General features: G+C 36.9%; 1 protein-coding gene across 1 annotated transcript in view; it reads right to left on the bottom strand.

Moving 5' to 3' along the window:
* LOC137296292 (uncharacterized protein C12orf56-like) overlaps positions 1–13,738 on the bottom strand; it is a 48,450-nt gene that overhangs the window by 17,452 nt on the left and 17,260 nt on the right. The window contains exons 2-5 of the mRNA XM_067828056.1: positions 7,310–8,202; positions 5,231–5,405; positions 3,724–3,800; positions 1,214–1,225 (exon numbers count right to left, since the gene is read on the bottom strand). Coding sequence (XP_067684157.1) covers positions 1,214–1,225; positions 3,724–3,800; positions 5,231–5,405; positions 7,310–8,202 — 1,157 coding nt within the window. The remainder of the gene's footprint in view (positions 1–1,213; positions 1,226–3,723; positions 3,801–5,230; positions 5,406–7,309; positions 8,203–13,738) is intronic.

Below are 13,738 nucleotides of genomic sequence, written 5' to 3'. Positions count from 1 at the left end.
CAACATTTCTCCACAGGCATCATGCCTGTTAAGACAGCTTGTTAATGTAGTCACCTGAACGAGTGGACTATCTATGGGGATTAGAGCATGCAGCTTTCACCTGATTAAAAATACATCAAGCAATACGAATTTTTCCATTTGTTACAAAAGCACAGTTTCATTACAGTACAGTATCATTACAGAAACTACCCACCACCCACTGCTGGCATTGTAACAAGCCACACTGCATCGAGCAGGTGGATTCAAATACACCATTTTTCGTTGGTTTAATGCTTTTTACAGAGTTAAAGTGTTATCAAATATACACCATCTGTTCATTAAATAAACACTGCCTGTAGACTGTTAAATAATTGAGTGTACTGAAATATATATTGACTATTCATTAAATATCAACTGTCTATTCAAAAACAAACTATCTACTTATCCAATATACACAGTCATGTTTCTGCTGTTTTTTTAATGAGCTTAGTTTCAAGACGATGAGTTAACCTTTCTGAAGCGTACATACAGATGTTCAAAATACTTTTTAAAAGCCACTTGCCACAGGGCAAGTGACTTTAAGAAAGTAACTTGTCCTGACCAAGTTTCCACTTGCCCTGATGTTTATGACAAATATCTGCATGTGTGCAAATAAAACAACTCTAGGTTTGATTGAAAATATAAATCTGGAGACAATTTTTGTTCAGAATTAATTCTGACAAGCACAGCAGGCCATGTCAACATATTTGTTAACCAAGATTCTGAAATTATGGAACAAGATGGTTTCTAAATACCATATTTGACCCTATTAGCAGACAAACCATTACAACACAAACCATTTTTGTCAAACATCACAGATGTCAAGGTAGCCTGGGTTAAGAATTGAAAAATACTTTACCAATGTTCCAAAACAATATTTCAGTTTCTTAAAACAAATCAGCCATTAAAGAAACATGAAATGAAATCCATCCTCCCCCTCAAACGTCTATGTGTGCTAAAAAGGTCAAATATGGTAATACAAGACTTCTACTGATATGAGACAACATCGCCCATCTTGTTATTCCAAGCATATCTGGGAAACGTTATTTGAGTACACAGGCAGTGAATTGGGATAAGCACTGTGACAATGCTGTTTTCCTGAAGAGGTTAATACTGGACAGTCAGTGACTGTCTGAAGCAACAGGATGCTGACAGAAGCTAGAAGAGACGGAGATGAATAATCAGTATTTCTCACCTGTTTACAAGCCTGGAAGCATCGCAGAAATAAACGTCAGTGTAATCAATACTGCCAACACTAGTCTATACATCCTGTTCCTAGAAGCTGCTGTCTATACTGAACCCTGATCAGGACACTGGTACACCTAGATCTAGATGATCTACATTCCATACACCTGTGTTCTAGATTTGCTGGGGGTAGGTCATTGGTTAACATGGTAAGTGTTCATATCACCAAAAGACCAAGGTTTGACTCCCATATTCGTACAATATGTGAAGCTGATTTCAGGTACCCATGCTCAACACTGTTGGAAATTTGATAAAACAGAGGAAAGAATTTACTCCATAAAATGTTGATCTCAAAGTTTTAATGCGGACAGTTGGCTGGGAATGGCCACATGTAACAACATTCACTGTGAATACCTGATACTCAAGTTTCTACAAAGGATAAAATGATATGCTACTCAAACCATGGAAGTGCTACGAGTAACAGTGAAAATCCCATCAAAGTTTCTTTGACATCAAATATGCCAACAGTATAAGTGGATAACAGTTTAAACTTCCGAGGATTAATGAGGAATTAAACATTTATCCAACAGCTTTGTTAAATTCAGTTTGTCAGAATATCAAGTTGATATATTGATAGACTCGGGTTGAACCTGAGGGTTTCATGCAGAATCAAAACATTTATCTACCAGTATTGACATTTTAATTCACCAATATCTCAAGTGGATAACAGTTTAAAACAATTTAATACTCCTAGGCTTTCAGAATTTTGTACATTTATCTATGGGCATTGACATATTCATCATCCAACATCATTGTCACACATGTTCAGGGCTCCAGATAAGGACCATAGCAGTTTATGTATGGATAAAAAATATACATGATACAGTGGGAAATACATCAGAAACAAATAGCAGATATGCAGTATATCAATGGTGTACAGTCTTATAATCATTTACAGACGTATTTATCTGAAAAAGTATTGATTATTTTTTATCTACCTGTTTACACAAGAGTAGCAATGATGTGGTATATATACGAAATGAAATGAAACACACAATTCCTGAATTTCCATTCAGTACTCTAAATGTACACTTAACATTTTCCACTACTCCTAAATTTAAAATATAACGATTTCCTCCTCGTATTGAAAACTTATCTGGAGCCCTGAATATTTAATTCAACATTGGTGCATCAGAAAGTTCACCTTATATGATTTCTTCAGACCCTCTTTCTGAGAAACATCACAATAAGATGGCAGATTTTGATAACACTGGCACTGCACTTTCATCTCAAATGACACTGCCATTAAGACTGAAATTAGTTCATTTAGAATGGGGATAAAATGCCAGTTTTGCTCCTGAACTTGGCTAAATATGTCTTGGTACTGTTTCAGCTAACACAGTCATTATCTCATTGGACGTTTGAAGATAAATATTCCAGTAATATCATGGCAGGGGATACCCCAAAGGGACTTTTCACACTGTACCCATGTGGGGAATCAAACTTCAGTCTATGGTGTGACACACAAACACATTAACCGCTTGTCTACCCAAATGCTCCATTTACCTTAAGAACATAAAAGTTAGTCCACTCTAATCTAGACTACTTCCAACACTGCTGTCTAGATGTTGGTTCTGAAATCTAGTACATGAAACCATATCTGATCCAACAATATCTAGCAAGGAAAATACAAATAACTCTGATCAAACTTTAAAATTTGCTGACATTGACCTTTAATGAACTATACACTCGTGAGTGATGTGAGGGTGATGAAACTAAAACAGATCCCTTGAATTTGTGACATCCACTAACTTCTGATGATTGCAGAGCTCTGTTTCATGAAGCAATCACAGACTACAACCACCTATGTCTATGTTAAATTAGAGGAGTTACACAAGCTGAAGCTGTGATCACTTTGTGAACCAGTATTCTACAACCTATCCATGCTATCACTGAGTGACATCAAGGTGACATATGCATTTTGTCGTGAGTGATTGACGAACATTCCATGTCGCATCTTACCGTTTTCTCTGAATGAATTTTTTAAATTTGCTGCACAAATATTAGGAAAACATTACAATCATTTAGCCCAAGATTACAAGAAAATTATAGGAATAATAAAAAAAATATACACAGGACATTGGCACACTCCACTGGGCAAGAGCATGGAATTTTCATTTATTACAAATGACTAAATCATCACCCACAAACGAAATTAAAATGAATGATTATTATTAAATTAGGGTCAGCAATCATAAATCAAGTAGCAGAACTTAATATGGCCTAACAACATGAATCACCAACAATAAAACTAAAATCTAAATTTACAAAGCCACTATTTTAAAAAACATGAAATTGTTTAACTAGACTGTACACACTAATTGAATGTGGATGACCTGTTGTTAAACACAGCTTGCATATCAATACCTTTCTGGAAGACATTTGCATGTAATCTTAATGACAACCTGATCATGTATGTATATATTACTAGATATAGATATAATATGTAGATAAACCTACCTCTTGCCCTGGGGTCCTCGGATAGCTGTTGACATGGCAACTTTCTCCAGCTCTGGGTCAATGAGGAGGGTGCATCTCTGTTAAATAGAATAATAATAATTCTGGTTTGGTACAAAGCGCAAATGTCCACAAATTTCATTGGCACTGTGAAACAAGTGGGTTTGAACTTTTCACTTGAAGGTTGAGAGAGATTCACAGAGTTTGATTTCTAGAGGTAAAGTGTTACGAAGAGTTAATAAAACAAAGGAGAAAGTTGTTTTCCCATACGAAACTAGGTGGAATTGGGAACTTGTAGGTGCTGATTCTGGACCACAGTGTTTGACATCATTGACTAAAAATTCTCCTCACGACTAAATGTAGAAACAACTTAGTTTTTTCCATATTGAAATGTTGCAACCATTAACACTTACATAGTCAATGGACAAAGTAAATATCCACAGTCAAAGCAGAGTAGATGAGATTACCATGAATTTATATTGTAACAGAGAGAAGTTTGACCACTGCCATGTTATCATTGTAATACTGTCATGTTACAACCGCAACATTGTTATGCTATCACTGGTATATCATCATATTATCACTGGAATATTGCCATATTATAACTGGGATATTATCATGTTATTGGAATATTATATTGTTGTGTTCATTATAACTGGAACATTGGTATGTTATCACTGGAATATTGTTAACTGCAGTTCCTACAATCATAATGAGATACTTATTCAGCCCTACTTTCATCATAAACAGGCTGTCATGTTACAAGTGTAATATCATCATGTTATAACTGTAATAGTGTCACGCTATAACTGTAATAGTGCCAAGTTACTATTGTAATAATGACATGCTATAACTGTAATAATACCATTATATAACATGTCATAATTGTAATAATGTTGTGCAATAACTGCAATAATGTCATGTTATAACTGTAATAATGTCATGCTAACTGGAATAATATCATGGTATATATTATAACAGTGTTGGGACATGAATACTGTTACCATGTGCACAGTAATATTGTCATGCTATTACTGAATTACGGTCTTATCATAAATAGTATATCACTAACTGTGTTGCCAGTACTCACAATGAGATAGTTGTTCTAGGCACTACGCATCAACTTGAGGCATGTCATAACTGATATATTGCTAATTGTGTTGCCAGTTCTCACAATGAGATAGTTGTTCTAGGCACTACGTATCAACTTGAGGCATGTCATAACTGATATATTGCCAACTGTGTTGCCAGTACTCACAATGAGATAGTTGTTCTAGGCACTACGTATCAACTTGAGGCATGTCATAACTGATATATTGCTAACTGTGTTGCCAGTACTCACAATGAGATAGTTGTTCTAGGCACTACGTATCAACTTGAGGCATGTCATAACTGATATATTGCCAACTGTGTTGCCAGTACTCACAATGAGATAGTTGTTCCAGGCACTACGTATCAACTTGAGGCATGTCATAACTGATATATTGCCAACTGTGTTGCCAGTACTCACAATGAGATAGTTGTTCCAGGCACTACGTATAAGCATGAGCATGGGGGAGGTAAGGTTGAGAAGGTATACATGCAGCACAGTGCGTCGTTTCTCCACCAATCCGCCCTCGCTTCCCACCAGGTTCAGGCCAGTCATGGAGTCCCCAAGATCTGACGTTGATGCCAAGATGCTAGAGCTGAAATTATACTTAACATGAACATGTTTTTAAAAACCTCTCTTGATGAATAAATATGTATACAAATGAAAAAGCTAACCATTTACATGGCTTCATAATGTCTACAACTCTGCAATGAAATTCAATTCATACACTTACCTCTTTTACACATTTGACACCTGGTCTGTTGTTAAAGAGGAGTAAAAGAGGAAACATACAAATAGCTACATGTACTTATATATTCATGATAGTTTTTTTTACATTTTGATCATGATAAAACAGTATTCTGATGGTGATGAACTAAAAAGTGAAAAAATGTTTGTTAAATCATGCATGAAGTAAGAATTGCACATCTAATATTCATGACAGCAGAGTATAAAATGCTTTAGGAATCCTGAAGCTCTGGTGAAACCTAATTTAGGGCCAAGGAATTTGATGGCCTAAGAATAATAATCATCTAAGGTCTCGTGACAAAATTCCATCACTGCTTTATTTAGCCCTTCAGACAATGATATATTCTAGGAATGTTATGGAAATATTCGTTCTCATTATTTCAGTGGTACAAATACACTTTTTTCTTTTTCTCCTATGTTCTGGATATCCACGTAGAACATTGCATAAGGCATATGATTGTTAACATCCTCTTTTCAATGGATGTACAATATTTAAAAACCATAACTGCTATCAGAATATATTCATTTAAACTTTCAGCATGTTCAGTTAAAATAATTCACTAAGTATTTTCTCTTTTGCCATGAATGTACTATTCATATCAAGCTAATCCAGTTAGCCAATAAACTTACATTTCATAGCAACTTAAGCACCATAGAGTATTCTAGGTCCTGACTCATTTAGGGCAATATATACAGTAAATGACGAGGGTATATTCGATGATTTGTGAACTTTGAGTGCCCTATCTACATAAACACATGATAAAGACTACATGAGTTCCTGAGCCAGTCAACTGTCAGTTTGTAAAAAGATTTCTGAATTGAGGTAGGAAATTTTCACTTGCACAAATGAAAACACGCACAGACAACACGCAATCCTTCTGTCTGTACCCTTGACTGTCTCACAGAGCCTGACCCACATTATTTCCCTTTCACAGAGCCTGACCCACATTATTTCCCTTCTGCCCCACCTGCAATGCTAAATCTCTAACTGAATCGAGTCTAAATTTCCTAAGATCCAGGTTTCTGAATCTCAAATCTCAAATCTCAAAGGGGCTCCTTTTAATTTAAAAGGAACAGCTTTTTTTTCTATCAAAATGATATATATTCAGAGACTAAGCATTTGTCAGATGGCTTTCAGAAACAACAGTAAACATGAATCAAAAACAACATAGCAGCATAGTATTTTCAACTTGTGTTATTCTGTTTTCAAGACACAGAAACCAGATGTGCTTGTCGGCATGTCTCATCTTTCATACCAAGAAATCAAAAGCCTTGACACTTATTGGCTGATTAGAAAGTTCACTAGACTTGACATAATGGACATGAAAGGGTCCTCAGTCAGATCTTCAATGAGAGGAGTAAAGGATCTGATTTGAATGAGATTGGCAAGCTTGGGATCTTGAAGAATTTGAAAAGAATTGGCCTAGTCTGGCAAGATTTAAACTGAGAAATGACCTAGTGAACTGAAACAAGCAACAGATAGATATATACTTATTATATTGTCCTATTGTGTAGGACCCCATCATGACTCTCGGATTCTAGTTGGGTGCTGATACTTGTAAAGGGGTCAGCTTATGTATGGAACACACTATTTTGATACTGATTTTCAGTGTCAAATCAGGACTTTGACGTATCTATGGTAAAATAAGGTAGTTAAGATAAAAAACAAGACATATTTCAGCTATAAGACATGTTAAATGAACAACTTTCAGAACAAATTCCAGATGTCCAAATGACACAAGTTCTACTCACCCTCGATGCCGTGCTAGGTCTGGCGTCCCTGATCGAGAGCCTCTAACACTGCCATCAATAGATAGCCTACTGGCACTAAAATGTTGAATGGAAGGTGAAGACGACCTCATGACCACTGAGTCTGTCTCCACCTCAATTTCTGGCACAAGCTGATGTTTATCCGACTGAGCACAGATCACATTACCCTTGTGATCTAGCATCTGAGCACTATTTGCATTCTGAACTGGCACAACCTGATTCTTGTTGCGACCCCGACACATGAGAGTCGTACAGCCACAAGTGGAAGCATCATTTTCTGGGTAGGCATCTGATGTGTCTGTGTTCATAGTGAGGGACTTTGGCTCCTTTGTACTGACTGCTGTATCAGTTGTACTGTTTCTGGGGCTGGGGAGGGGGCGTTTCGAAGCTGAGTTAGGTTTTGAGGCACGGGGACTTTTGCTGTGAGATCTAGCCCCCTTGGAAGATGAAGGCACAGAGTGGATGGTGGCCAGTCGGTCATCAGTGTCCAGGTCTTCCTCAAGCTCCTCCTTGAGAGACCGTAGGATGCTGTCATGATCCAGACTGTCATTCAGCTGCTTCTTCTTCTTCTTATTGATGCTGCTGGTGGTGTTCCAACTGGAGGCCACCGATCCTCGACTATTTGGTCTGCTGGCCTGCAAGCTGCACGTACTCTGAGTGCTGTACCCATAATCCTCGGAGAAGCTTTCTACAGACTCTGCATATCCAAGCGGTGTAGAGGCATTGGACCGGTCTATGCTGAGTTCTGAGAGAGATCCTGTTTTCTTTGGACGCCTCCTGGATCGTTTCCTGTGGTCAGAGGTCAAGTATGTGATGGTGATATGTTGGGTGTTCTCTCTTTCAGCTCCTGTCAGGAAATCTGGATATTCGTTCACCTGCAGAAGAGAAAACAAGAAGTTGTAAAATTGCAATCATAATATGACAGACTTGATATGTTCAAGGTATTGAAGTTCAAAGAATGAAAGCAAATAACATTTTCAGGGACTGTAAGGTTTAAGGGATGTAAGGTCTCACAATATTCAGGGCACTGCAGCTCTCATCACATTCAAAGCCCCGAAGCTCTAACCATGTTCAAGCACTGAAGCTTTCAACATGTTTAAGGCACTAAAGCTCTCAAATGCAATGAAGCTCACAATATGTTCAAGGCACAGAAGCTCTCATCATCTTCAAGGCACAAAAGGTTCACAATGTGTTCAAGGCCCTAAAGCTCTCATCAGGTTCAAGGCACTGAAGCTCTCATCACATACAAGGCACTCAAGCTCTATCGCATACAAGGCACTGAAGATCTCACCATGTTCAAGGCACTGAAGTTCTCATCACATACAAGCCACTCAAGCTCTCACCATGTTCAAGGCAATGAAGCTCTCATCACATACAAGGCACTCAAGCCCTATCATATACAAGGCACTGAAGATCTCACCATGTTCAAGGCACTGAAGCTCTCATCACATACAAGGCACTGAAGATCTCACCATGTTCAAGGCACTGAAGCTCTCATCACATACAAGGCACTGAAGCTCTCAACATGTTCAAGGCACTGAAGCTCTCAACACGTTCAAGGTACAGAAGCTCTCATCACATACAAGGCACTGAAGATCTCACCATGTTCAAGGCACTGAAGCTCTCATCACATACAAGGCACTGAAGCTTTCAACATGTTCAAGGCACTAGGCACTGAAGCTCTCAACACGTTCAAGGTACAGAAGCTCTCACACATACAAGGCACAGAAGCTCTCAACACAAGTAGGTGTATCACTCTGAGAATGTGGGTTCTAATCCTGGATAGGACTCATCCCTCAAAAGCTGTACTTAACCAGAATATAATATAAGTTTCATCTGACCACTTTCTAATAGGCATTCTGTATTCAAATACCATTTACTTATATTAGTTCAAGTTTTATTCCAAATAAATATATTAATTCAGTCAAACAGTTAAGGTCCCTGGGTAGAATAGGCCTTCAGCAACCCATGTTTGCCATAGAAGGCGACTATGCTTTTCGCAAGAGGTGACTAAACATAAGAGGCGACTATGCTTGTCACAGGAGGCAACTAACAGGATCGAGTGGTCAGGCTTGCTGACTTAAATGACACATGTCATTGGTTCCCAATTGCAGAGATCAATGCTCACGTTGTTGATCACTGGATTGTCCGGTCCAGACTCGATTATTTACAGACTGCCGCCATATAGCTGGAATATTGCTGAGTGCGGCATAAAACTAAACTCACTCACTCACTCACTCACTCAAACAGTTAACAGTTATAAAGACTGAACTACAATTACACAAGATTTTAGGTCTAGACAATACCAGGCCCAGTTACCAACACAATGTGGCACACAGTGCCTCCTCTTAAGGTTTACAAACACTACAAACACTTCAATGACAATTTTACAGTTCCACTAACCCTGATATTTTACTGTCCCAGTTAAGTCATATTCAACTGTCTCTAAACTGCACTGTGATACATACATTTTCATCAGCGCTCATGTCTCATAAATATGTAACATAACCTGCTGTCGTCACAACAAACAAGCTTGCCATGGCATATCTGTGTCGACTCAGTGGCCAGGAACAGCATTCTTTGAAATGACTGAGCACTTCAATACAACATGAGATGTCATTGTTCTCGGTGATCAGTATCGTCACTCTACCACAAAGAAGTTGGGTTGTTCTTTAAAAAATCATGAACAACTCGGTAAGATTTAATGTTGAAAAATTAATGAGGTTTTGTTTAAAAATTCTGAAAAGAGTAAATATGGTAAATGCAGAAAAAAGACTATGAATTATTTGTTATATCTGTAACCATGGTGACAGACAGGAATCTCATTGTACATGTCCTACTGGTTCAACTGCTTAGAAAACCTGATGGAATTTATCTTTCATCAAATTTAACATTCAGCAGGAGGGGTTTTCAAGAAAATTTTAAATGGACCCCATGAATATATTTGTCTTTTTAAACATAACGATCAAGTATTTCATATCTAAAGCATGTTTAATACAAAACTTCCTTGGCAATATTCATGATATGTGGTGTAATTTCGAATTTTCGGGAATTAAACTTATATTTAAAGGTAAATGCATTTCTACAAAAACAAATGATTTCATTGGCTGGTTGGTTTCATGTTTAATGGCACATTCAGCACTATTCCAGCTATATGGCTGGAATAATGGTTATAAATAATCAAGTTGGACCAGATAACCCAATAAACCTGAGAGATCACCATACTGACATTTATCATTATTGATACAGGCTTACAACAAACTATCATCATTAAATCTTCAAAACATGAATCACAATTCATGTGGATCTCCAAAGGCAAAGCAAATATTTCTGTGAAATATATATCACATATGTCAATCCCAGCAATCACCTACCAAACAGCCCACTTGGCCAGGATTTAATTAAGTATTCCCGCCTAAGTAAAGATTTGCTAAAAACATGTATAATATGCCTTGGAGGTGTGGACACTAATCTAACTGCTCACTGTATAGGAATAATGACTGTATTGTGTGAGGTATTAGCAGAGGACTTACCAAGCCCCCACAGCAAATATACTGCTCATCCAGTCGGAACAAACAGTGTCACATGATCATACGTTAATAAACCTTTATTGTCCTCTGCCATACTGAATCCTGTTCTGCTGTATCAGTTAGCTCAACCACCTAAAAGGGATTGTGTACTATAAAATGTGCAAATTGACTAAACATCTTTGTCATTCTGAATACTTGTTAAAAAGTATATTTATTCAATGGAATATTTTAAGCTAAATATTTTAAAATGTACATCTACTTTCATTTTCTTGTAAGCCTATTATTTTTCAGTCACTGGTGGAAAGATTCAACACAGAAATATTATGAATTCGTAATCATAACAAAACTAAAATGACAGATTTTAAAATGAATTTGTAAAAACACGGATTTATTCATGGTTGTACTTCTTTATCTCAAATAATTAGGAGATAAAAATCATGTGTTGGCCAATTTCCGGGTGTTATTGAGTATTTGAAGCACGGGAATATTTCATTTGAAACCTCCGGCTGACGCAGTCGGTTCCAAATGTATTCCCAACACATGATGTTTATCGACATTGTAAACACAAAAGTAAACCAAAGGCGTTTGACTGTCTGCACTCGTTTACATCGAGAACGAGTACAGCAGTGAAGTGTCATCAGCTGGCCGTTTCAGCTGGTTCCCATGGTAGCATCTGGAGTTGCTCATTTGTGACGTCATTCTAACTTTACGTCACCACTGTTCATGACGCAACAAAACAATTGTTTGCGAGGTTTCTACGTGTCAGTACACAGTAAATAGTCTAGCAGTTTCCGGGAATCTAATACCATTTGATCATGTTTTTCTAAATTCTAAATCTGCTTTTTTTCAATGTGTCATCCAAAAAATCTAGCAATGTCTATGAAAATATTTGCCGCACATTCCAGTAAATAAATTTTGACAGAACGTTTAAATTAAGTTCATACGAATACGAAAAAGAGAAATCATACCGCGACAACTTTACTAGGATAATATCTGCAGGACAAACAGCAAGACACAAGATTTGAATCGTTTTATTCACATAAGTTCGCTAAAGTATTTAATCTGATACCCATGCTTAAAACTGTTCAAAACTAACATTGAGGAGTTCGGTAAGATAAATATGCAATTTATAATAATAAATAAGCTGTCATTCATAAAATATCCCATCAGTCTTGTTTTCATGACAATTAATCAACATCTAAAATGCCACTCAAATGGATCATTGGACAAAAAATTGCTGAAAGTGACATCACTCTCACACCATGTGTGAAACCCATTTCTGATGTCATGACATTGCTGGAATATTGCTAAAAACAATATAAAACCTTCCTCACTCATCCTGTGAGGGTTTTGCATAATACGAAACTAAGTGGTCTTGCCAGGTAATTATGATACCAAACTAAGTGTAATTATGATACCAAACTAACTGGTCTTGCCAGGTAATTATGATACCAAACTAAGTGGTCTTGCCAGGTAATTATGATACCAAACTAAGTGTAATTATGATACCAAACTAACTGGTCTTGCCAGGTAATTATGATACCAAACTAAGTGGTCTTGCCAGGTAATTATGATACCAAACTAAGTGTAATTATGATACCAAACTAACTGGTCTTGCCAGGTAATTATGATACCAAACTAAGTGGTCTTGCCAGGTAATTATGATACCAAACTAAGTGTAATTATGTTACCAAACTAACTGGTCTTGCCAGGTAATTATGATACCAAACTAACTGGTCTTGCCAGGTAATTATGATACCAAACTAAGTGGTCTTGCCAGGTAATTATGATACCAAACTAAGTGTAATTATGTTACCAAACTAACTGGTCTTGCCAGGTAATTATGATACCAAACTAAGTGTAATTATGTTACCAAACTAAGTGGTCTTGCCAGGTAATTATGATACCAAACTAAGTGGTCTTGCCAGGTAATTATGAAACCAAACTAAGTGGTCTTGCCAGGTAATTATGATACCAAACTAAGTGTAATTATGATACCAAACTAACTGGTCTTGCCAGGTAATTATGATACCAAACTAAGTGGTCTTGCCAGGTAATTATGATACCAAACTAAGTGTAATTATGTTACCAAACTAACTGGTCTTGCCAGGTAATTATGATACCAAACTAAGTGGTCTTGCCAGGTAATTATGATACCAAACTAAGTGGTCTTGCCAGGTAATTATGATACCAAACTAAGTGGTATGTATTCAGATAGAAATCCTTACTTAGTAAATTCTGCAGTGTCCGTGGAACACAAGGTACTTTAACAAAGTTTTACTTCATTTTACACATCATGAATTAGAAATATTGGTTCCAGTACAGGAAATTTTGTGGCATTTGCTGCATACTTGGAGCTGAATATGAGTCCTGGAAAAATTCTTGCAGGCAAATAATGTTCATTATGTATTCAGCACACATAACAGTACCATCACTGAGCACATAACATTCAGATAAACCAAAACCTAACCATGTTAATGGTTTCTAAAACCAATCATACTTCCAATCTTACTTTTTCTGCTGTTTAAGAAAGTGATATCTGAATCAAATTTCAAATGCAAAAGGTTATTTGATCCATTACAACTAGAAGAATAAAAAAATACAACTGTTGTATATAAAAAGGCATTTAATGTTTACAATCGCTGTTGGAAAATTTTCTTATTCTAATAAATTCAGAAATAAGCACACAGAAATGAATGTATTTCCCAGTTTGTTTTGTTTGTGGTGGAAAGAAGCACCAAACAATCTTAGTGTTACTGCAGACTGAAAATAACCGAGCAGTGATGGACACAATGAGCATCAATCTACACAGCTGGGACACAATGACATAGTGTCAACGAAGTCAGCAAGCGGAACAACCTGATCACTTCCTACAACAAGC

The sequence above is a fragment of the Haliotis asinina genome, chromosome 9 (genome assembly GCF_037392515.1).
Source record: "Haliotis asinina isolate JCU_RB_2024 chromosome 9, JCU_Hal_asi_v2, whole genome shotgun sequence".
Classification (NCBI taxonomy): Eukaryota; Metazoa; Mollusca; class Gastropoda; order Lepetellida; family Haliotidae; genus Haliotis; species Haliotis asinina.
Note: the sequence above shows the minus strand (reverse complement) of the source record. Positions and strands in the feature narration are given on the sequence as shown.